Source organism: Myotis yumanensis, unplaced genomic scaffold, assembly GCF_028538775.1.
Source record: "Myotis yumanensis isolate MYYU_CA2020_CCGP unplaced genomic scaffold, mMyoYum1.0.hap1 SCAF_1, whole genome shotgun sequence".
Lineage (NCBI taxonomy): Eukaryota > Metazoa > Chordata > Mammalia > Chiroptera > Vespertilionidae > Myotis > Myotis yumanensis.
In genome coordinates, this window is record NW_027223752.1 from 149,119,515 (window position 1) to 149,145,808 (window position 26,294).

Sequence of the window (26,294 nt, forward strand, 5' to 3'; positions counted from 1 at the left end):
ACTCACCCAGCTCCCCTTGCTGGGTATTAGGTCTCCTCTCCCCACCCATCCCCAGCAGCTGCCATTTCCTTAGCCCCAGTCAGCATGGCAACCAGTCCCCACCATCACGTCACTCCCCCGGCCTTCAGTCCTTAGTGGGATCTGAGCCTATCTCCCACTCCCAGGCACTAACAGGAAGTTCTTCCTTCTGGGTGGAAGGGTAGCTGGGAGGGAGAGCTTCGCCCCTTCCATGGACACTACATTTCTCCAGCCCTCCCTGCATGGGCTTTCGAGTTGTTTCCATGGTGACAGGGCCTGATCTATTGTATTCAGTGTATGTATGTGAGAAAGAAAATGCTTGTTCCCAGCTGGGGTGGCTCAGCAGTTGAGTGTTGACTCTTGAACCAGGAGGCACATGTGGGGCTTGTGAGCTGGATCCCCCAATGGGGGTGTGCAGGAGGCAGCCAATGGATGACTCTCTGTCATCATTGATATTTCTATCTAACCCTCCCTTGCTTTCTCCTTAAAGTCAGTAAAACACAGTTTTTTTAAAAAAGGCTTGCAACTGAAATAAAAACATGTATTTCAAACATTTTGTAAATAAAGTTACTTGATCTATACCTTGTTTCTCACTTCCAGATTTGCCATACAGGAAACTAGCTTTTCCGCTATAGTTGTGTTTTGACTAAGGACAGCATAGTGAAGAGCAGTGTTGCCGTGGATGTCCACTACATTTGGATCGGCACCGTGCTCTAGTAGAATAGCAGCACATTCTTCTTGCTCATATTCAATAGCCTGTCAGTATTATGGCAAAAAATAGATAAGTGTTAGGAATGCAAAGTAACATTCCACAACTTTCACCAATGGCTTCTAGTTAAATGAGATAAACACATTGTTATTCTAAGTAATTAAATTCAAACCCATCTCATGTTGACCTGGTTGGCTAATACATACGTGAATTAGAGCTGTTTTATTGTCAGTATCACAGAGATTCAATAGACGACGTCTGCTTGCTAGCTGACTCACCACTCGTTTATGGCCCTTGTAACAGGCCACCTTCAGAGCATGCCTATGAAAGGGAGAGGATCCTTAGGAACTTAGAGTGCACTAGATGAAAGCATACACTTGTCCATGTTCTTGTAAACATTCTCCCTATGCCTTCAAAACAAATATTTAATTTTCTTCAGGAGGCAGTACAGTGTTTATTAGTTCTTGTTACTCACCACATTAGTGAAGGAGAAGCCTATTTGAATGGAGAGAGGATGACCTGGGGACTCAGCTCAACTTGGTTCTGATCCTATTTTAACTGTCACATATCAGATATCACTTGGCCTCTCTGTGCCTCAATTTTCTCATCAACAGAATGGGGATAAAAATAATAGGTATCTCACGGGACACCAGAATCTATGCAAAGTGTTTAGTACAGTTCTTAGCCCAGAAAAAAATAACTCAATAATTGTTAGATAATATCAGTATCTTCATTATTATTATTACTCCCAATTTACAAAAACAACATTTCAATGAAGTAAAATGATATCATCATACCTACTTTGAGAACTTATAAGCATCAGAAAGAACATAGTATTTCAATGCTTCTAAAATGCTTATTTACAAAGAATTTAACATCTCTGACATTGGAGTCCAATTTTTAATTCAGAATGCCTTACAACCATTATGGGCAGCATTTAAAAAATTAATTAATACAAAAAATACTGACAATCTGACATCCATGGTACGCTACATTAAGTTAAATATTGCTAACTATAACATTCCTCTTGCAGTTTTGTCAAATGTTTGGCATTGAAATACATATTAATTATTTATAGCTTTATGGGGGTAAAGAGGGCACAAAAGGAAATCAAGAAAATTTTAAAGGTAATTCTTACTTTGATTTTCAAGAAAATTTAAATCAAAGGAAGGTCAGAATTCAAATATTTAAGATGGCTCAATTTGTTCAATATTTAGATTTTTAGATTGTAGGGAAAACGGACGTTCCCAATGAGCAATATTAGTATTCATTACTATTATACGTCATCAAAAGGCCAGTTAAAGGTTATCTTTTACAGTTTCCTACTTTCAGAAATACTTTGGTTTGGAAGCAGATAGAAAAAAGCTTCAACATGATGATGCCCTAATATTTCAATTATGAAATTCTCCTTTTGCTCATATTGGGCAACATGAAATTGTAAGGATGAAAGGGCCTGAGATTTGGAGGGAAAAGGCCCAGAGAAGAATATGTCTGCTACATAATAATAGGTATTCAGGTTATATTTCATGTAAACAGGGATTGAGAGAATGCATACACATAGTGGAAGAGTTCAATATTTTTAAATAAATCTTTATAGATTAAAAAAACACTTCAGCATTAATAATAATCTTTTACATCTTCTCTCTTTATTAAAAAAGTTCATGGTTGAGAGTATTACAGATGTCCTACATTTTTCCCTCATCGTCACCCTCCACCTGGTTCCTGCCCTAACCCTGGCCTTCAACACCCTATTGTCTGTGTCCATAGGTAAAATCTTAGGTTAATCTCTTCCTGCCCCTCTGTTCCCCTTGCCTCTGTGATACAAAAGTCTATTCCATGTTTCCATGACTCTGGTACTATTTTATTCATTGTTTTGTTGTTGCTGTTGTTGTTCATTAGATTTCTTCTTCATTTATTTTGATTTTTGGATTCAATTGTCGACTTATAATAATAAAAGCATAATATGCTAATTAGGCAAAATGTCCTTCTGGACATCCTTCTGGAAAACCTTCCAGATGAAGACGGGCTGTAGCCACAGGATCCAGGCAGACTCCAAGGCTGCAAGGGAGGGATCCAGGAAGCTGCCATGGCTGAGAAGGCCTACTCTTGCACAAATTTCGTGCATTGGACCTCTAGTAGATATATATTTATAGACATATTATATTTTATATTTTTCAACTTTTCTTCTTCTTCTTCTTCTTCTTACCCACTCCCCATATTTGTATTATGAAACTCAGACGCAGAAAAATAAAGAAGGAAGACTATTACACTCATCAACCTGAATTTATAAATGAATTCCACCATTTACTATAACCCAATAGGTCATATTAAACTCTTTGAATTTCTAACACTCCATGCAATCAACCACTTAGCCAGAACATTAAACACTGGTTGAAGAGCTCAAGGGAATTGTGTTTAATTAATTTCTAGGCTTTCTTAAATTCCTGAACTTCTATGTGCCCTTGATTCTGTATAGAAAAAAGGAGAACACCATAGCTGGCAGAATTGGAAAAAAAATTACACAAAGAAAGAAACACCGAAAAAAGTAGAGAATAAAAATTTTTAAAGTCAATAAGTCATGAAAGAGGAAAGAAAGAGTATAGCAACAAAGAAAAAAAACCCTCACACAAGTAGGCAAAGGTAGTAGCCTGAAAAGAAAACCAGACTGGGAAGACAATAAATAGAGAAATTAATTAGAGATATCCTCTAAGTACCTGCTGAATTTAATTAAGATAACAGGGTAAATACATAGACATTCTTTACTTTCAGATAAATAATTCATTCCAAGAAGAATAAATATCATTTTAACATAACCAGGCCTTGATTAGGTAAATGCTTTGGTTGTCTGACCATAGCTAACTGATATGGGCCTTAAAACTTCAGTGGGAAGAAGAAGATTCTATTGACTGCTACCACTACAATTGTCAAGAATAATAAGTTAAGAGCTTGGACTAACTAGGACTCTTAGAAAAACTCTAAATCAGAATTAACACACAATCAGGTTTACTTTCTGAGTTGATCTGATTCGCATCTGTATCTCACGCCAATGCTACAAAGGAATTCATCAGAGATGTTGAGGGACAATGGAATAGATTTGGAAGTTAAACAGGTGGCCACTCGCTAACTATAGAATCAGGTGTCAATTTCTCCACCTCCCTGAACCACAGTTGTCTCATTACTAAAAAGTTGCCTAATGAATACAATAGCACAGCTACTTTGAAAGTTATTGTGATGAATATTTAACACACGATAGTTACATAAAATAGGGTCTCTAGCGGATAGTAGACTACTCTAGAACATTTAGTTTCCTTTCTCTGCATTCCTGTAGGTTATATATTGTTTTTAAAAATCCACAAAATCCTACCTGAATAAAGCCTCTTGTTCAGCTAACTCACGTGCTATTAAGGAAAAAAGTAAAATACATTGTAAAACAATAATATATAAATATAGGACATTAAAAGTACCTGAGTAATGCTTTGTTAGAAAGTATTCCTTTGGGACCACACACCACATACAGAGGATAAATGTTAATCATATTATTGGTAGGCCATTAATACATTAAGAACACTTAATTTCTCTCTTTAAAAATATCAAATGCAAGATAGAAAGAAAAGGATCTGATATTTACAATGAACATAATCCCAAACAAACCGCATTCGGCTGACAGAAAATGGTATGGATAGTAGAAGCGGAATCATAAACTAAAAGTATCAAACTTATATAGCATGAATTTTCTGGACTCCTTTCACTAAGAAGGTTTAGAAGAGAGTGTACTTATTTTTTCCAAAACACAATTTAACTTCTCCAGTTCTTCAGTGAAGACTCACTAGTTTAGGATGAAACACACTATCACAAAAAAGCTTGGTCTTTGCTAGGCACTACACTATCCAGCCTAGCAAAACATAGGAAACGGATACTTTATGGCAAATTTGTAATTGCAAAAATAAGTAGAAAAGACTTTGTGATTCCAGTTGTATAAAGTAGAATCCCTTGAGACTGTCTCCTTCCAATGCTAGCTTGTATCTGTTCCTACCTCATAGAGCAGGGGGGTCCAGACAGGGAGGGCGCTAGTAGTGCATAAGGTCATTTTTCTCAACCCTGCCCAGCAGGTGGCAAAAGCCTGTAGAAATCAAGCTTGTTCTGCTTGTATGGCTTATGTCATCAGAGCCTATGCTGATGAACAACAACAAGACACAAAGGAGAAAGAACGTCTTGGAAAGCTACAGCCAATTTCCTTGACATTTTAATGTTTTAAACATGCAAAAAGATACCCACTGTATGATTCCAACTATACAACACTCAGGAAAGGCAAAACTACGGAGACAGTAAGAAGATCGGTGGGTTCCAGGCCAAGAGAGACGGGAGAGGATAAATAAGCAGAGCACAGAGGCTCTTTAGGCGATGAAATGATTCTATATGATAATCTTAATGGTGGATTCATGCCATCATACATTTGTCAAAATCCCTAGAATGTACACCAAGAGTGAATCTTTATGTAAAATATGGACTTTGGTTGATAATGAGGGGTCAAAGCAGGTTCATCCAAAGTACCTCTATTGCAGGATGACAAAAATGAGCAGGGCTGTGTGTAGGGGATGTGGGGCTTGTGAGAAGTCTCCACACTTTCCCCTCCTTTATGCTGTGCACCTAAACCCGCTCTAAAACTGTCTTATTAAATTTTTACAGCATCTGAGGAACATGCTATTAACATTTGTCAACATATTTATGCTACCTTCAAGACACAGTCAACTTGTAAATTAATATAAAGATCCAAGTATCTGAATACGGCGATTATCCTCAGATTTGATTTAGCCATTTGAAAAGACATAAATAAAGCCAATAATTTTAACCGTATAGTAGAGAAAGAAAATAACTGATAAATATGATTGAATATCTTGCTTTAAAATTACAACCAGGGATTAAGTGCAACATAAACCAAAACTGAATCATCCATGTAATTGAAAGACACGTTTTATTATAATTTAAAATCAGAAATCATTATGATAATTTTATCTAAAAATTATTTTGAAACATTAATTGGTTAAAAAAAGCATATAATTGCCTAATATTGCCCTAGTAATTTATGTACAAATACCTGTTAAATACTCAAAAAGAGTCAGAAAAATAACCAGAAATGCAAGCAATTATGGATGATGCAACAGAAACCAGTACCATGTTATATTATTATATTACCGGCTCTAAAAAAAAAAAAAGTACGTCAATGCCAAAAATTCAGTGAGGGCCATACATTGTGCTGAAACATGTCATGCAGCAGGCCTAGGACTGTTATCCTTTGAAAGTCCTGCTGAAATGGCTGCCCTTTATTTGGTGTCTGAAAACTTGAATCTGGGGAGGGGGTTCCCATCTTTCCCTATCTGATAACAGTGGCCCCCAGTGCCCAAAGAGTGGCACAAGCAATGAGGTTCATGCAGAACACTTGCTTTCCTTCTGGGAATCTAGAATTTTGGTACATGCTATAGGGAAGATGGTTATGTGAGTAGCGTGCCATGAAAACCTTGCCACTGAGTCTAAGAAGACTTGTAGATAACATATCTCATGTGTGTGGTCAAAATTTGACGCTGGAATAATTCAGCACATCCTGGTAACTCTACAGAGAGAGGACCCTTGGAAACTTGTTCCTGGTCTCCCTCACACTTTGTCACACAAACCTTTCACTTGGCTGATTTTGCTTTTGTCCTTTCACTGCAATAAATCTCAGGTAGGAGCATAACTATATGCTGAGTCCCGTGAATCATTCTAGTGCAAAGCAAACTTAGGTGAGGGTTTAGGAACTTCTATCTCAATTTCATTATGTGAATTTTTTATAATTTGGTTGATACATGATTACAGTCAGAACTTGATTTCATAGAATACCTTTCTTTGATTTTCTTTTGCTCCAAGCTTGTTTTAGAGATTTCTGTAGATCAGTAACTATTGAAATAAAGGCATGAAAGGGATAAATAAAACATAAATGTCAGAAAACAATGTTAAACAAGCAGCAATCCTATTTACTCAGAATAGAAGATACAGAATCCAAATGATTGACAACATATTCCGTAACATAGAAGTTCCTCTAAAAAAAATTGCCCCCATACTGACAATTTTCTCCAAAGAAGCAGGCTTTAATCCTTTTTGCAATAGTAGTTATGAGTCAATCAAATAACTGGGATAGCTACAGAAAAACAATAATTATCACATGTCGTGTAATAGTGTTTTAGTGCTTGCAGAGTTCTTTCTATTTCCTCCTAATCCTTTTCTTGATTTCCTATAAAACTGAAAGCATGGCTTGCCCACTAAAGGCAGTTGTTGGGAGGACAAGTCAAAAAGTCAAAGAAATATTACTAAGAACTTAGGGATATCCATGGATATTCCACCAAACTCAACATGTATGGGTACATACTGTTTTTTCCAGTTGAACTGTTGCTCTTTCCTGCTCATCTCACAAAGTCCTATTCTTCATGTCCAATCTAAATGCCAGTGCACTGCCTGGAAACCTACAAATCACCTTGTATTTCTCTCTCCCGACCAACATTTTACATTGATCCATCATAAAATTATATGAACTCGACCTCTTCTCTGTCTCTGCTTTACTTTGCTACTGTCAACTGCCCTAGTCAAACAAAGGCTCTTAACAGAGATGGCTCTCACAGGGGAAAATTCCCACCAGCTATTCTTGTTTCCTCTTGAATTAATAAGATTTTTGGAGCAGAAAAATGAGAAAGGCATACACCTAGAAAACAATATTTTTAGACACAATAAATTGAGCTTTCTGACTTATGGATAGATGATACTTCATAATAGACTAATGCTAGCCCAAGGAGGCAAAATCTTCCTTTGTTTCCCAGTCTCTTTATGTGCTTTCCTATCATCTGTCACTTATATGGTGGGGGGGCGGGTAGGCCTCAGCAAATGAAGGACCACAGGCCAAATGCAAGCTGCCATTAGGTTTAGTAAATAAATGGCTCACTGGAACACAGTCCTGCCTGTTCAATTAAAGATTGTCTAGGATGGCTCTCATAGTACAATGGCAGACTTGAGTAGATATGACAGACCACCTGGCCTAAAATCAAGCCCTGTACAGGCAAATCTTGCTGATACCTACTTCATATCACAACCAGAGGGCCTTAATCAAATCCAATCTTGTTACACTTCTGCTCAAAACTCCAGTGAATCCCTGCAGTGAATATGCTGGCTCCCTACCTCAGTCTCCACACTTGCTGGAGAACCACAACTCTATTTGGACAGTCACTGTCGTGATACATAACGATTGTGGTATCTCCCTAGCTCCAAAAAGAGAAAAAATTATACTGAGCTCATCACAGTAACTGGTTTAGGAACAATCGTGTGATGTAACCCAATCTTATAATATGTTAGATAGGGGAGGTCAATTGCAAGGCAATCTGTTTTCTTCCGATTTAAAAGAAACATATAGGCCAAGCCAGTGTGATTCAGTGGATTGAGAGTCGTCCCATGCACCAGGAGATGGCTGGCAGGATTCCCATTTAGGGAACATGCCCAGGTTTTAGGCTGGATGCCCAGTATGGGTGGTCTGGAGGCAGCCGAGCAATATGATTGTTTCCTTGCTATTTCCATCTCTCTCTCTCTTTCCCCTCTTCTCTCACTAAATATCAATAAAAACAAATTTTTTTAAAAAATTAAAGGAAGCACATATCTCAACATCACTAATCAGGAAATGCAAGTGAAAGCCATAATGAAGTGCCAGCTCACTCCTCTCAGAACGGCTGTCATTAAAATATAAATAAATAACGAGTGTTGGCGAGGATATAAAGAAAAAGGAAACCTTTCTGTACTATTCATATGATTGTAAAGCGGTACAGTCATTGTAGAATGCAGCATGGAAATTCCTCAAAAAAGTTGGAAATGGAACTGGGTAGTCCACTGGCATCTTTGTCACTGTAAGACACTTTTGTACTTTTATTATAATTTATTGAGTCCCGAGTTGGGGTATTTGTATATTTATTATGATTATCTTTTGATCAATGGCAATATTGCTTCCTGTTCTAAAAAATTGCACTGTCCTGACTATTCCACAACAAACAGGAGGAAACATCTTGTGCTAATGCATCAACATATCTCTTTCTGTTCTGACTTCTGAGGAATGAAGTTGATTGTAGTGAGGCCTTTTTGGCATAATATGTAAAGTATACTATGATTCTCAACAGGTATTGCCTTTATGACTTCTGTGCTATTGGTAGGTATCTTAAAAAACAGCCTCAGTATTCACAGACTGTGGGGCTCATTGGTTGAGACTTGACCTATGAAGCAGGAGGTCAAGGTTCCATTAGTGATCAAGGCACATGCCCCCTTTGTGGACTAGATCTCCAGTGTGGGGCATGCAGGAGGCAGATAGTCAATGATTATCTCTCATCTTTGATGTTTCTCTGTCTTTCTCACTGTTCCTCTCTGAAATCAATATAAATGTATTTAAGAAAAACAGCAACACAATTTCACTGGGATAATTGCACACTAAGTGGTGTAGTTCTTATTGTTTGCCATTTGTTTGTGGTACCAGGAAAGTATTGGTGAGTTCTCACTTTTAGCTACTTTTTTAGTGAGACAAATCACTCTGTAAAACAGGTTTTCAGCCCTAGCAAGTTTGGCTCAGTGGATAGAGTGTCAGCCTGCTGACTGAAGGTTCCTGGGTTTGATTCTGGCCAAGGGCACATTCCTGGGTCCAGGCTCAATCCCTGGAGGTGGGCATGCAGGAGGCAGCTAATCAATGATTCTCTCTCATCGTTGATTTTTCTATCTCTTTCTCCTTCTCCCTTCCTCTCTCAAATAAGTTAAAATATGTTTAAAAAAAGATTTTTATAATAACCAAGTTCTCATTTACAAAATGTAATCCATGGCCTGTAAACACTAAACAAAAGGTCCATTTTGTATAACAAGTCCTATAGTTTACATGTGAAAATAGAGAAAACATACAACCGCCTAACTTAAAATCTTTATTTACATAAAGATATCATATAGAATTTTAGGGATCAATAATAAATAAATGAACTTCTTTTCAACCAATATTGATCCAGATTTTAAAATTATCTACAATTAATTTTTTAAATAATACTGAATACTAATCTATTAACAAAGAGATTAAGAAAACATTCACGTGCAACTTACACATTGTTTGTTTTTTCTTGCTCCTTAATTATCAAAATTTCCTTACTCTTAATTCATCTATGGTAGGAGCACCAAGAGTAATTCACTATCAGAAGTCTTACCAAGATTGTTACTTCCAAAAGATTTCAAAAGTCTTCTTTTTTCTTTTTTTTCAGAAGTTGCTTGTTGGTTGCTGTGAATAAAAAATGGTGATAAATGATATTACCATCTTAATACACATACAAAAAATATTTTCCAACTATTATAAATTCTCAGCATATGTCAGATAATATCAGAGTTAATATTAAAACATTAGTTGTATTACACACTTCAAATTTGTAAGTTCCACAAACTTCTGATAAAGCATGTAATCTTTGAGGAAAAGTAGCATAAAAGAGTCATGATTTGCAGGCAATCTAGCTCCGTGAATTAGACTTAGCTTCACTTAATGGCAAGTCTTCTGAACTCAGACTTCCTAGTTTTATAAACAGGGCTATTTGTTCTCAAACAAGTCTCTTTTTCTGTGGCTTGAGGTCCTCCTCTACAAAATAAGAATCTATCGGCCTTACTTTAGAAGGTTGCTAGGAGATTGGAATGAAAGAACACATCAAAAAGAGATGCTCAGAGAAACAGTACGGCAAAGGAAAAATCTTTTATTCAACTTTATTTGTTGAAACTGTGTTGGAATCCCAAAGAAAGCCTCATGTGGGTTTTTGATAGTTTCTAACATTGAAATGTCACAGTTTTCTGAAAATGCTATTAATTTTGGTAATTACCTGTCCTTTCTTTGTGGTTTGTAATTCAGAGGATGTCAGTTACTTTAGAACTTGCAACTAAATTTATATGCAAATATATTATCTCATGAAGTCAGATAGCACAATGTTACCTTAGTTTTGTTTTGAATAATGTGAATTATAGAAAACTAATAGAAGTTAGGACCTGGCCTAGACTACTACTGTCCCTTCTCTACCTCCTCAAACTGTGAACCAGCAGATCTTCATGAGAATGATGCTTATTCTCCCTGTCCACTCCCAATTGGCTTGGAAGATAGAATTCAACTTGTCACACATGGACACTGATGGGTCATGCACCCATAGTAATTGTTAGGGCCGATAATTTATTTTTCAATCAGAGCTTTCTGTTGATTGGCTTTCATGTGAGACACAATTTAAATATTTTCAGACCTGAGGAAATTCAACCCTCTTGGGAATGTCTCATAGTTATGGCAAAGAGATCACTTGAGGGGCCAACCTCAATTTTGGTATCTCAGGCAAGCTGGTGCCTACTACACTGGGAAAGGCAATATGGGACCTTCCACTATCTAAACAAAGATGCTCTATAGGGTTTAAGGCAAACCGGGGGAACAGAAATGGAAACAAAGGAGGAAGGAATGTCTGGTCTTTTCCTGCAGCATTATTTGAACCTCTCTGACAGCTTCGAATGGTTCCAAGTAACACTTGTTTCTTCTATCCTAAGGCCTTCCTTGTTTCCCTGTCCCCAGCTTTAACAAATGTACTCTCTGAATAAAAAACAAAAGAATGAACAATTGTACCCTTCAATTGGATGATCTTTTGAACCTCTAGTTAGTAAAATTTCCACCATTTTCTCCTTGTTTTCAGATTTGGCAAGTGAAAGTGGTGTGAAGTCATCCTGTAGAGCAGAAGAAACTATTTATAATTCATAGAATTACATGAATCCAAACTGAATATTTGAATTTAAATAGATCCTCTGAACTTAAACATATACAATAGAAAGTAAATAAACAGCATCCCCTTTTGCCCTGGCTCATGTTCTCACTGGTTAGACCATTGGACTGCACATTGAAGGGTCTAGGTTTAATTCCCATTCAAGAGCACATACCCAGATAGCAGGTTTGATTCCCAACCCTGGCCTGAGCCTATGGGGAGGCACCCACACATAGGTTTTCCTCTCTCTCTCTCTCTTTCTCTCTCTCTTTCTCTCTCTCATTCTCTCCTTCTCTCCCTTTAATTCTCTCAAAAAGCAATGGAAAAAAATGTGTTGATGTCGATGAAAAAAAAAAAAAAATAGTAGCAGCCCTGTTCTTCTCACCTCTGAACAGTCACTGAATGCTTCTTCCCTTTAAAATGTCCTCCACTCCCTCTTCAACAGATTAACTCTGACATCATTCCCCAAAACTCACCTCAATGATTTACAGTGTGGGTTCCAAGATTCTATGTTCCTGTCTTACTATCTATCCTGGTACACTGTCGTCATTATGTTGCCTGTGGACTGGGACCTCTTCTTCTCACTTGCAATCACCCAGCTCCCCTTGCTGGGTATTAGGTCTCCTCTCCCCACCCATCCCCAGCAGCAGCCATTTCCTTGGCCCCTGTCAGCATGGCAACCAGTCCCCACCATCACTTCACTCCTCCCTGCCTTCAGTCCTTTGTGGGATCTGAGCCTATCAACCACTCCCAGATACTAACAGTCAGTTCTTCCTTCTGGGGTGGAAGGGTAGCTGGGAGGCAGAGCTTTGCCCCTTCCATGGACCCCACATTTCTCCAGCCCTCCCTGCCTGGGCATTGGAGTTGTTTTCATAGTGACAGGGCCTGATTTATTTTATTCAGTGTATGTAAGTGAGAAAGAAAATGCTTGTTCCCAGCTGGGGTGGCTCAGCAGTTGAATGTTGACTCTTGAATCAGGAGGCAAATGTAGGGCTTGTGAGCTGGATCCCCCAATGGGGGTGTGCAGGAGGCAGCCAATGGATGACTCTCTGTCATCATTGATATTTCTATCTAACACTCCCTTCCTTTATCTTTAATATCAACAAAACATACAGTTTTTTTAAAAAGGCTTAAAACTGAAGTAAAAACATGTATTTTAAACATTTTGTAAATAAAGTTACTTGATCTATACCTTGTTTTTCGCTTCCATATTTGCCATACAGGAAAGTAGCTTTTCTACTATTGCTGTGTTTTGACCAAGGACAGCATAGTGAAGAGGAGTGTTTCCATGGATATCCATTTTGTTTGGATCGGCACCGTGGTCTACTAGAATTGCGGCACATTCTTCTTGCTCATTTTGGATGGCCTGTCAGTATTATGGCAAAAAATAGATGATAAATTCTAGTAATGCAAAGTAAACATTCCACAAGTTATTCTAAGTAATTAAATTAAAAGCAATCTCAAGTTCACATAGTTGGCTAATACATACGTAAATTAGAGCTGTTTTGTTGTCAATATCACAAAGGTTCAATAGGCAATGTCTCTGAGCTAGCAGTCTCACCACTCTTGGATGGCCCTTGCCACAGGCCATGTGCAGAGCAGTCCTATGAAAGTGAGAGGACTTATTAGGGACTTAGAGTACACTACATTAAAGCATACAGTTGTCTATGTAATTGTAAACATTTCCCACTATACCTTCAAATTAAATCTGTAGTTTTCTTCTGGAGACAGTACAATATTTATTAGGTCTTGTTACTTACCCTATTTGAAGAGAGGGAGGATGACCTGAGGATGAAGCTCTACTTGGTTCTGTTCCTATATTAACTGTCACTTATTAGATAACACTGGGCCTTTCTGTTCCTCAATTTTCTCATCAACAAAACAAGGATAAAAAAAATAGGTATCTCACAGGATACCATTGTTGGCTTTCATGAGAATTTATGCAAAGTATTTACTACAGTTCTTAACCCAGGGAAAAAGAACTCAATAATTGTTAGAAAATATCAGTATCATTATTATTATTACTAGAGGCCCGGTGCACAAAAATTTGTGCACTCGGGGGGTGGGGAGACGGGGGTCCCCCAGCCCAGCCTGTGCCCTCTCGCAGTCTGGGACCCCTTGGGAGATAACGACCAGCTGGCTTAGGCCTGCTCCCGGGTGGCAGAGGGCAGGCCCAATCCCTAGGTGCAGCCCCTGGTCGGGCTAAGAGCAGGGCCGATTGGGGAGTTGGGGCACCGCCCCATCATGCACACAGCAGGGCGGATTGGGAGGTTGTGATGCTACCCTCAGTCACGCTCAGGGTAGGGCCAATTGGGGGGTTGGGGCACCGCCCCCTGTCACACTCAAGGCAGGGTCGATGGGGAGGTTGCGGCGCCACCCCCTGTCACTCACAGAGCAGGGCCCATCAGGGGGTTGGGGCGCTGCCCCCTATCACTCACAGAGCAGGGCCCATCAGGGGGGTTGGGGCTCCATACCCTGTCACACATAGAGCAGGGTCAATCAGGGGGTTGAGGAGCTCCCCACTATCATGCACAGAGTAGGGCCGATAGGGGAGTTAGGGCTCCACCCCCTGTCACACACAGAGCAGGGCAGATCAGGGGGTTGGGACACTGCACCCTGTCACACTCAGGGCAGGGCCAATGGGGAGGTTATGGCACTATCCCATTACACACAGAGAAAGGCCTGTGGAGGGGGGTTGGGGCACCGCCCTCTATCACCCACAGAGCAGGGCCGATCAGGGGGTTGAGCGCCGCCACTGTCACTCGCAGGGCAGGGCCAATGGAGAGGTTATGGCTCTACCCTGTCACACACAGAGCAGGGCCCGGGGGCGAGGGGAGCGGTTGGGGCGCCACACCCTGTTACACACAGAGTTCAGGGTGACCAGGGGATTGGGGAGCTCCCCCCTATCAGGCACAGAGCAGGGCTGATCAGGGGGTTGGGGTGCCTTCCCCTGTCATGAACAGAGCAGGGCAGATACAGAGGTTGTGTCCCCGCCCCCTGTCACACACAGAGCTGCAGGGTGATCAGGGGGTTTGGGCACTGCCCCCTGTCACACTGATCCTGGTGCCGGGAGGCCTCGCTGCTCTGCTGATCCCGGTGCCGGGAGGCATATTACCCTTTTACTATATAGAACAGAGGCCTGGTGCATGGGTGGGGGTCGGCTGGTTTGCCCTGAAGGGTGTCCTGGATCAGGGTGGGGGTCCCCACTGGGGTGCCTGGCCAGTCTGGCTGAGGGGCTGAGGGCTGTTTTCAGGCTGGTGGGTTGACTGAAGCTCCCAACCTCTCCTTTTTTTTCTTTTTTCTTTTTTTATTCTGGGCCAGCTTTAGCTCTGAGGCCTCGCTTTCGGTTTCTGGCCTTTACCTTCTGTATTTGATACAATGTTGCGGTCTGGCTGGCTGAAGCCTGGGGTCTTGTTTAGCTTCTATATTTGCAACATAGTTCCTTAGAGTTGCAGCTGAGAGGCCAGCAAGTGAGGCGGGGAACGTTGGAGTCCGCCTTCACTGGAGCAAGCAAGCCTCCCTGTTCGCTTCAGTGCATGGCTGCCGGCCGCCATCTTGGCTGACATTTAATTTGCATAAGCATATGCTGATTAGCCATTGGGAAGGGTAGCGGTTGTACGCTAATTACCATGTTTCTCTTTTATTAGTGTAGATTACTACCAATTTACAGGAACCACATTTCAATTAAATAAAATGATATCATCATACCTACTTTGCAGATCTATTATAAGCATCAGAATGTACATAGTATTTCAATGCTTCTAAAATGCTTATTTTCTCACAATTTAAAATCGCTGATATTAGAATCCAGTTTTTAAATCAGAAAGACTTACAAACATTATTGGCAGCATTTAAAAAATTAATTAATACAAAATATACTGACAATTGGACATCCATGGTACCTTACATTAAGGAAAATATTGCTAACTATAACATTGATCTTGCAGTTTTGTCAAATGATTGGCATTTAAATTCATATTAATTCTTAATATCTTTATGGTGGTAAAGAGGACACAAAAAGAAATCAAGAAAATTTTTAAAGGTAATTCTGACTTTGATTTTCAAGAAAATTTAAGTCAAAGGTAGGTCAGGATTCAAATATTTAGGTTGACTCATTTTGTTCAATATTTAGATTTATAGATTGTAGGGAAAACGGATGTTTTCAATGAACAATATTAGTATTTCTTACTATTATACATCGTCAGAAGGCCAGTTTAAGGTTATTTTTTACAATTTCCTACTTTCAGAAATACTTTTTTGGAAACAGGTAGAAAAAGTTTCAACCTGATGATGTCCTAATATTTCAATTATGAACTTCTCATTTTGCTCATGTTGGGCAACATGAAATCATAAAGATGAAAGGGCCTGATTTGGAGGGAAAGGGTCCTGAGTAGAATATGTCTGCTACATAATAGGTATTCAGGTTATATTTCATGTAAAAATGGATTGAGAGAATGCATACACATAGTGGAAGAGTTCAATATTTTTAAATAAATCTTTATAGATTAAAAACACACCTCAGCATTAATAGTAATCTTTTACATTTTCTCTCTTTATTAAAAAAGTTTATGGTTAAGAGTACTATAGATCTCTTACATTTTTCCCTCATCGTCACCCTCCACCTGGTTCCTGCCCCACCCCAGGCCTTCAACATCCTACTGTCTGTGTCCATAGGTAAAATCTTAGGTTAATCTCTTCCTGCTCCTCTGTTCCCCCTTGCCTCTGAGATACAGAAGTCTGTTACAGGTTTCCATGCCTCTGGTACTATTCTATTCATTGGTTGTTGTTGTTGTTGTTCATTAGATTAATTACTTGTTTTGATTTTTACATTCAATTGATGATCTATAATAATGAAAGCATAGTATGCTAATTAGACCAGAGGTCCTTCTGGATATCCTTCGGGACGACTTCCAGATGAAGGCAGGGCTGCAGCCACAGAATCAAGGAAGCCCCTGTAGCTGCAAGGGAGAGATCCAGGTAGAGGCCATGGCTGTGAAGGCCTATCCTTGCACAAATTTCGTGCATTGGGTGTCTAGTAAATACATATGTATTGACATATTATTGTTTCTATTTTTAAACTCTTCTTCTTCTTCTTCTTCTTCTTCTTCTTCTTCTTCATCTCCACCTCCTTCTTCTTCTTCTTCTCCTTCTCCTCCTCCTCCTCCTCCTCCTCCTCCTCCTCCTCCTCCTCCTCCTTCTTCTTCTTCTTCTTCTTCTTCTTCTTCTTCTTCTTCTTCTTCTTTATTTTTCTTTCTCAAGAATACCCATCAACATTTCATTCAACACTGGTTTAGTAATTGTGAACACTTTTAGTTTTTTTTTGTCTGTGAAGCTCTTTATCTGACCTTCAATTCTAAATGATAGCTTTGTTGGATAGAGTAATCTGGATTGTAGGTCCTTGCCATTCATCACTTTGTATAATCCCTGTCACTCGCTACTGGGCTGCAAAGTTTTTCTTGAGAAATCAACTGACAGTCTTACAGGTATTCCTTTGTAGGTAACTAACTGATTTTCTCTAGCTGCTTTTAAATTCTCTTTGTCTTTAGCCATTGGCATTTTAATGATGATATGTCTTGGTGTGGGCCTCTTTGCATTCCTCTTGTTTGGGACTCTCTGTGTTTTCTCCACTTGTAATTCTATTTCCTTTAGCAGGTAGGAAAATTTTTCTGTCATTATTTCTTCAGATACGTTTTCATTATCTTGCTCTCTCCCTTCACCTGCTGGCAGGAACATAATGTAATTGTTGGTATGCTTGAAGTTATCCCAGAAGCTCTTTACACTGTCTTCATATTTTTTTGGATTCATTTTTCTTTTTGCTCTGCTGACTGGGCATTTTCTGTTTCCTTATATTCCAAGTCTTAATTTGATTCTCAGGATCTTCAACTGTACTGCTGAATCCCCAAAATTATTCTTGACTTCAGTTAGTGTGTGCCTAATTTCTGACGGATCCAGGTCCGTTTTTATGTCTTTGGTGTAGTCATTAAATCCTTGTAAGTCTCACTAAGTTCCTTGAAGCTCTCATTAAAGCAACCTCATAACCATTGCTTTGAATGCTGTATCTAGTAATTCGCTTGCTTCCATTTCATTTAGTTCTTTTTCTGATGATTTCTCCTGTTCTTTCATTTGTGATATGTATTTTTGTCACCACATTTTTGGCTGCTTCCCTGTGTTTGTTTCTATGTACTAGGTAGAACCTCTATGTCTCCTGGAATTAGTAGAGTGGCCTTGTATAAGAGGTATCCTGTGGCTCAGTCTCTTTAGGAACCTGAGCTGGGCACTCTAGGTGAACCCCTGTGTGGGCTATGTGCAGAATCATTTATCTGTGCCTTGACTGCTGTTGGTGTCACTAGGTGCAGTTGATCTCCAGGCCAATTGGCTGTGAGGATCAGCTGGGACTACATTGGAAGAGATGTTGTGAAGGAGATACATTTTTTTTGTTTGAGATATTTTAGCAAAGTGTGAAGCCTGACCAAGGACATGTCATTCATATGTTAACGGTCGTACAAAGCGCTTGAGTGGTGTTCAAATTGCATGTGGTTGGGTCTCAGAGAATCACCAGGGTGGAGCGAACAGTTTGAGACAAGCTGATGAAAACTCAGATATGGGTGCCTGTCAGTTCTGGGATGGGGGAAGTCTCAGCACAGGAACAATGACCTCTGTGAGCACCTCTGTCTCTGAGAAAGCTGCCTCTGAGTACTTGCCCTGATGCCAGACAATCCAGTTACTCCCCGATTGTCACAAGTTCCTTTCAAGCTGCCACCACCAGGATGGAGTACAAAGTGTTTCAGTCCTAGTAGGTTCTTGTGGTGGCCCTTTAAAAGGAACTACCTGGGTCTCCCACAGTGTGTGTTCTTGTCAATCAGCCACAATGATTGCTCATTTTCACAGCTTGAAGTTAAAGGGAATTCTCTTCCCCTGCTCTGGAACCCTGGGTTGTGGGTCTCGTGTAAGACTGGGACACCCTTGCTTCTCACAGGAAGCCTCCATAACCACAACATATATCAAGATTAGAAAAAGACGCCACATGTTGTTGTGGGACCAGCCCATTCAGTGCCTCTGCCCTTCCTACCCACCAAAATGTGCTTCTTCTTTACTTCTCTAGCTGTAGGAATTCCATTCAGCAGGATATCAGGTGATTCTGAATGATGGTTATTCTGTATCTGTATTTTAGTTGTAATTTTGATGTGGTTATTGGAGATGGCAAGTACCAGGGTATACTTATGTAGCCATTTTAGTTCTTCTGTACTTTCTATTTTTTAATTATATTTTTTTAAAGAAATAACTCAGTTAGAGAAAGAAAAATTTCAAGTGACCTCACTTAATTGTGGAATCTAAAGATCAAAATGTACTGATGAACAAAATATGTCCAGAGGTAATGGTGCCTAGAATAGAACAACAGATCTAGGGATGGTGGTGGTAGGACAGGAAGAGATTAAACAAAGAGCATATATGCATAACCCATGGACACAGACAATATTATGAGAAAGTTCTGTGGTGGAATGGGGTGTGGTTTAGGTGGAAGGAGGACAAAAAAGGGACAAAATGGGAGAGTTCTGTAATACTGACAAAAACAACAACAAAAATAAAAAATTTTTTAAAAAGTACTTTTAATTGATTTTAAGAGAAAGGAGGGTTAGAGAGAAAAACATTGATGTGAGGGAGATGCATCAATAGGTTTGCTCCCATAGGCACCCCAACCATGGATCAAATCTGAAACCTGGATAGGTCTCTATTACCAGGAACAAACCCCAAGACCTTTCAGAGTACAATAAGGTTAATGGATGGTGCTCCTACCACCTGAGCCATACTGATCAGGGTGCTATTTTGAAATTTTTAGGTTCATAAGCACACTAAGATGTGACTAATCTATAATAACTTACATATTACATGTAATAAAGCTATATAACATAAAACACATATGTGTATAATTATATATATATATATATATATATATATATATATATATATATCTACAGTAATAAAATACAAACATGCAAATTGATCAAACCTTCTCTATGCCTTAACTCAGGCCCCCCAGCCAATCAGAGTGAGTATATGCAAATTAACCCAACCAAGAAGGCAGTCGGCAGCCACAGAGCAGAAGCAAGCAGGAACCTCGGTTCCCCAGTGATGGAAGAAGCCAAGCTTCCCACCAGCCATGGCCAACTCTGAGCTTCACTGAAGGCAACTAAATTTCAATTATAGCAGATAAATAAACCCCAGATACCTGCTTTCAGCCGGCTGTGGCCACGGAGCTGAAGCAAGCAGGAGGCTTGGGTTGCCCCTGGTGATGGAGGAAGCCAAGCTTCCCAGCAACCATGACCTGCTCTGAGGTCCAATCAAGGTACATAATTTCAATTATAGAAGGTAAATAAATGCCAGAATAAAAAAAAAAAAAGAAAAAAAGGAGAGGCTGGGAGCTTCCATCGCTGGCGGGGCTTGGCCAGCCTGAAAACAGCCCTCAACCCCTCACCCAGACTGGCCAGGCACCCCATTGGGGACCCCCACACTGAAGGGGTGTGACCAGCTTTTAACAGCCATCAGGTCCTCACCCAGGCTGGCCAGGCACCATAGTGGGAACCCCCACCATGAAGGGCATGTGAGCAGCCTGCAAACACCCATCAGCCCCTCACCCAGGCTGGCCACACACCCCAGCAGGAGCCCTACCCTTATCCAGGACACCCTTCAGGGCAAACCAGCCAGCCCTCACCTGTGCAGCAGGCCTCTACCCTTTATAATAAAAGGATAATATGCAAACTGACCCTAACAGCACGACGACTGGGAATGACTGGTCACTATGACACACACTGACCACTAGGGGTCAAACACTCAATGCAGGAGCTGCCCCTTGGTGCTAAGTGCGCTCCTACAGTGGGTGCTCCACTCAGCCACAAGCCAGGTTGATGGCTGCCAGCACAGTGGTGGTGGCGGGAGCCTCTCCCACCACCTCAGGCAGTACTGAGGATGTCCAATTGCAGCTTAGGTCTGTTCCCTGCTGGTATGTGGACATCCCCTGAGGGCTGCCGGGCTGCCAGAGGGATGTCTGCCTGCCAGCTTTGGCCCAACACCTCATGGAGTGTGCCTAAGCCAGCAGGTGGACATCCTCCAAGGGGCCCCAAATTGCAAGAGGGCATAGGCTGGTCTGAGAGACCCCCCCCGAGTACACAAATATTTGTGCACCGGACCTCTAGTGTGTTTGTGTGTGTGTGTGTGTGTGTGTGTGTGTGTGTGTGTATTAGCGGCCCAGTGCACGAAATTGTGTGCAGGTAGGGTCCCTGCCAGGGTTCTTGTTCCAGTATTATGAAGGGTTCAGGAAATCTGGAGAAGGCTGTGCGTAGATTAAATAACAATCCAGAGATGATGCATAATTTTGAAAGGCATTTGGGGGTCAGAGGAACCTAGGTTAAAGGAAACTAAGATCTCCTTGTCTCAGGACCCCGTGCTTTTGATTAACACAATTGGTCCTGAGGCAAGGCAGAGATATATCCTTCAAAGGGTCAGGGTTTCCTATACAGAGGCATTGTCAGATTTGGGGAATTAGCCTACAGCTATTCAGGTGTTTGGCCAGTAGGAGGCAATTACATGTAGATTAAGATGCCCTGAGCTGTCTGGCAGCAAACTATCAGTCAATCCCTTTTGAGGTTTGGGGAAAGGCCATCAGCCATTCCCAGATTCAGCCCTGCTGTCATGCTGGGATTGGCTTCTGGCAGGGCCCTAGGCCTAGTCTGTGATCAGGTCCATCTTCTGCCTGCTCACCAGTCCCTAGTCCTGCCCCGCCGCCGCCACCAACCCAGTTCCCCTCGCCATTCCCCAGTCCCACCACACTTCTGCCTCCTACCCTGTTCACCTCACCAGTCCCCAGTCCGAAGCACTGAGACCCGCCCTGGTTCTCCATTCACCAGCTGATGATCAGAGCCTGCGAGCTTGCGGGGAGGGTCCAAGAGGTGGTTGATGCACCTCATAGTGACTGGTAGAGCAATCATTCTGGTCTTTACACCATTATGGTCACTGGTCTTTTATTTTACAGGACTAGTGTCCCCGTAAATTAAATTTGTGCATGGTGGGGGCGGGGGGGGGGTGTCCCTCAGCCAGGCCTGCACCCTCTCCAAACTTACACCCCTTGAGGGATGTCTGACTGCTGGTTTAAGGATCAGGCATAAAATGGCAGTCGGATATCTCTCCCGCAATCTGGGACTTCTGGCACCTAACCGCCCACCTCCTGCCTGACTGCCTGATAACCCCTAGCTACCTTGTCTGCTGGCCTATTTGCCTCCAACTTCCCCCTCCCCCGGCCAGCCTTCTTGCCCCCAACAGCTCCCCTGCCAGCCTGATTGCCCCTAAGTACCCTCTACTCCTGGCCTGATCACCCCTAACTGCCTCTGCCTCAGCCCTGACACAATGGCTTTGTCTGGAAGAAAATCCAAAAAAGTCTCCCAAAGGTCTCCCGGCCTAAATAGCACATTACCCTTTTATTAGTATAGATAGAGGCCTGATGCATGGGTGGGGGCCAGCTTGTCTTCCCTGAAGGGGTTTCCTGATCAGGGTGGGGGTCCCCATGGGAGCATTGCTGGCCTGGGTAAGGGGCAGGGGCAGTTTGCAGGCTTGCCATGCCCCCATCTGGGTGGGGGTCCCTGCTGTGGTGCATGCCCAGCCTGGGTGAGAGGCTGGGGGCTCTTTTCAGGCCAGTCACACACCCTTTGGGGTGAGGATCCCTGCTGGGGGTGTGGCCAGCCTGGGTGAGGGCTGATAGCTGCTTGCAGGCTGGCCAAGCCCCCATTGGGATGAGGGTTTCCGCTGGGGGCGGGGTTGGCCTGGGCAAGGGGCTAATGGCCTTTTGGAGGCTGGCCACATCCCCATGGGGTTAGGGTCCCCACTGCAGTTAAGGGGACCTGGGCAAAGGGCTGTAGTTTGGGGGTAGTTTGCAGGCTGGCCAAGCTCCAGGCTTTGTCCAGAAGGACATCTAGAAGGTCTCTGGAAGGACTCCCAATCAAATTACCATATTCCTTTTTTATCAGTATAGATATATATATACTTTACAGGCACAGTCATAAAACAGCTCAAGTGCCCATCAGTAGAAGAGTAGATGAAAAATGTGTAGTACATTTACACAATGATATATTATGCTACTGTAGAAAAGAAGGCACTCTTATACCCTTTGCGACAGCATAGACAGATCTGGAGATTGTTATGCTAAATGAAATCAGCCAGTCAGAGAAAGGCAAATGCCATATAATCTCACTTACACATGGAATATAATGAAGAAAATAAACTGACAAACAAAATAGGACCAGAGGCCTGGATTCCTGGGCCAGACTCACAGATCTCAGAGGAAGGGGTGTGGGGAAAGGGAAGTGACTAGCCAAAGAACATATATGCACATATGCATAGCCCTTGGACACAGACAACAATGTGTGAAGCCTGAAGACTGTGTGGAGAGACACTAAAGTGTTGAGATGGGAGACATCTCTGACAGTGTCAACAATAAAAATAAAACATTTTCAAAAGAAGTCCAAAAGGCAGAAAGTGAGAAATGAATTTTAGTGAGCACGATTCATATGATTGCTCTTCCTGAGGATGCTTTTATTCATAATAATATTTACTAGAATTTCCGTACATGTTCAAACATGAAATCAGATTTTTTAAAAAGGAAATGTTCATTTTTAATACAAATGCTCAGAAATAAATTTTATCACATTTTGCATCTATTTTTCACTAATTAAGATCATAGTCTGTTTGTGTGTATGTATAATCAAAATGAGTTTTTCTTATTAAGACATTGTTATTTTCAGAAGTACTGAGTGAAACAAACTATAAAAATTAGATTTTAGTATAAATAGAATTGATGGGTACTGGGAATATATCTATACTAGAGGCCCAATGTAAGAAATTTGTCCGGGGGTGGGTATGTCCCTCAGCCTGGATTGCACCCTCTTGCAATCCAGAATCCCTCGAGGGATGTCTGACTGCTGGTTTAGGCCCGGTCCCTCAGTGGATATCCCTCTCACATTCTAAGACCACTGGCTCCTAACCATTTGCCTGCCACCCTGCCTGCTCTGACTGCCTGCCTGATCGCCTCAAACTGCATCTGCCTCGTCTCCCACACCCGGGACCTCCGCTTTTCTCCTCCAGCTGGCTGCAGGCACCTGGTACCCAGGCTTTCCTCCCTCTAGCCAGCTGCAGGCACCTGGGCCCCTGCTCTGTCAGAAAGGTCATACAGAAGGATGTCTGGAAGATGTCTGGTCTATCCAGTATATTTAGTATATTACCCCTTTATTAGTCTACTAGCAGATTTTTAAATGTGGTGCTCAGGGCCAAATTGCCTACTGCAAATGTCAAAAACAATGTAAAATTTAAACAGCAGTATAAGGACAATCTTCAAAAACTGGATGGATGGAAAATATTATATTATTCTTTTACCTTATTCCCTTTTTTCCAGGGACACTAAATATTTTCTCAGTTGTCCATTGGTCACTTATACTTATGCAAAAAAATACTGTGTTCATTTTCAAGTTATAGTTTTTTGTTGTTGATCTCAAAGACTTCTCTGTAAAAGGAAGACATACCTTTCCTCTGATACACATATACTGCAAATATTTTGCAAGAACGTTTTCTTTCTTTTGCTAAAATTATTTTCTGATAGACAGAGTGTTTGAAACATTTTAAATATATTTTCATTGATGAATAAAATATATTTTATTCAATGTTGAGAGAGAATCATTGATTGGCTGCCCCCTGCACACTCCTACAAAGGATAGAACCTGCAACACAGATGTATACCCAGACCAGGAATCGAGCCATGACCTCCTGTTTCTTAGGTCAACACTCAAACACTAAGTCATGCAGCCGGACTTGAACTTTTTATATTGCTCAATCAACCTCCAGAAATCTGGTGCTTCAAGTCTTTGTCAACATTAAAAAACAACAACAAAGTATAAACAGACATTTGTGTATTCTCCTGGTACTTTTCTCATTTTGCATATTTAAAACTTTTCATCTGAGATTTATTTGGAGTAATCAAAATATAGCTAGTTTTATACAAACACTTAACATAGAATCCTCCACCATTTTTCATTGACCTTTTCCTACAAATATGAAACGTCACCAGTATCTACTTCTAAAGTGTTACATATATTTGGAGGTTTGGGCACTTTCCATTCTGTTCTTATCATTTATCTGTCTTTTCAGCTAATAGTAAACTAATACTTTGTGGAAATGTATAGCACACATTAATAGCTAGAAGGGTAAACTTGTGTCTACTATGCAAAATTTGTCTTAATTTCATTCCAATGATGGGAGATAACATGTAACTCAAAAATTTTAAAGTATATTGAATTGGTTGGTAAAACTAATAAACAGGACAAGCACACATTTTGAGAAACTCAGTCGTCATAATCAGGACCACAGCCACCTTCCCGTTTCAAAGTTGCTTCTGAGTTCCCTCCATAAAGAACATAGGTTATTAGATTTTATCCAAGGAATTTTTAGCCCAGAAGTGGATCTATTATGGGAATTATCTCTCTCATTGTGCACTTTTCTATAGTATGTAACATCATGGTATAAAAATGTGTATGGTATAAAATCCTATATAAGAAAAACCTAATATGCTAAGTGTCGGTTATCAGTTACCTGTTCAACCAATCAAAGAGTAATATGTTTATGATAAGCTAAGGCCACTTACCCACTCGCTATGAAGTGCACTGACCACCAGGGAGCAGACACTCGGACCAGTAGGTTTGCTTACTGCTGAGGTCAAGCTGATCAGCACTGAGCGAGATGGGCCAGACATGCCCTGGAGCCCTCCCATGGTCCCTCTGCAGCTGGCCAACCTCTCCTGTCACTCCCTGGCCCCGAATGTGCATCAGTAGGGGCCCTTGGCCTGGCCTGCACCCTCTCACCATCCAGGACCCCTCAGGAGATGTTGGAAAGCCGGTTTTGGCCCAGTCCTGCAGGCCAGGCCAAGGAACTCCACTGGTGCATGGCTTCATTATTGATATGTAGTTAAATCACTTAAAAATTGTTAGTAAAGTGTTCTGTAAGAAGAATTCTGTGTGAGTCCATGTGTTTTTATTTTTTGCTGCTCATAAATTTGGTCTGAGCACTTGCCCCAGGTCCGGTGTCCACCAAGGAGTTGCTGCTGGGCCTTGCAAGGGTGCGCCTCTCCCCGTCCACCCACCTCCTCCCAGTGGACCCCAGGCTGCCAGCCTCCCAGACCCTATTACCTGCTCATCCTGTCCCTATCATTCAGGCTACTTTTCCTGAACAATAGGATTTGCCTCACTCTCCACAGGTTTCCCACGCTGGCAGCTTTGTGGATGGCGCCCATATCTTCATCTCCATAGTGGGGCATTCTGGCTCCCAGGCCACTGCTCCCAGGACTGGTGGGGGAATCCATGACTCCCACTCTGGAACTTCTCAGAAAAGGAAAACGGTTTCCCACGCTGGCAGCTTTGTGGATGGCGCCCATATCTTCATCACCATAGTGGGGCATTCTGGCTCCCAGGCCACTGCTCCCAGGACTGGTGGGGGAATCCATGACTCCCACTCTGGAACTTCTCAGAAAAGGAAAACGGTTCTGCATGGCAGAGAGTCTAGGGCTTCAGAGAAGCCCCAACTTCTCTCTGCTTTTTGAACCTCCTGAGCCGAACACGAGCTCTCTAGCCAACCACCTTATGCCACAGCATTCAAGCAGGGCAGTTTGGCAGTTAACCATCTCCTCTCGGAATCATAGTAACCAAGCAACGGCCTCTGACATCACTACCCCTGCA

General features: G+C 41.5%; 1 protein-coding gene across 1 annotated transcript; it reads right to left on the reverse strand.

Moving 5' to 3' along the window:
* Positions 1-594: 594 nt before the first annotated feature.
* On the reverse strand, positions 595-26,017 carry LOC139019711 (ankyrin repeat domain-containing protein 7-like). Its single transcript, XM_070428771.1, has 3 exons — positions 25,749-26,017; positions 934-1,048; positions 595-774 (listed from the first exon to the last, which is right to left on the reverse strand). Exons 1-3 carry the CDS (start codon positions 26,015-26,017, stop codon positions 595-597), a joined length of 564 nt encoding a protein of 187 aa, XP_070284872.1.
* Positions 26,018-26,294: the final 277 nt, after the last annotated feature.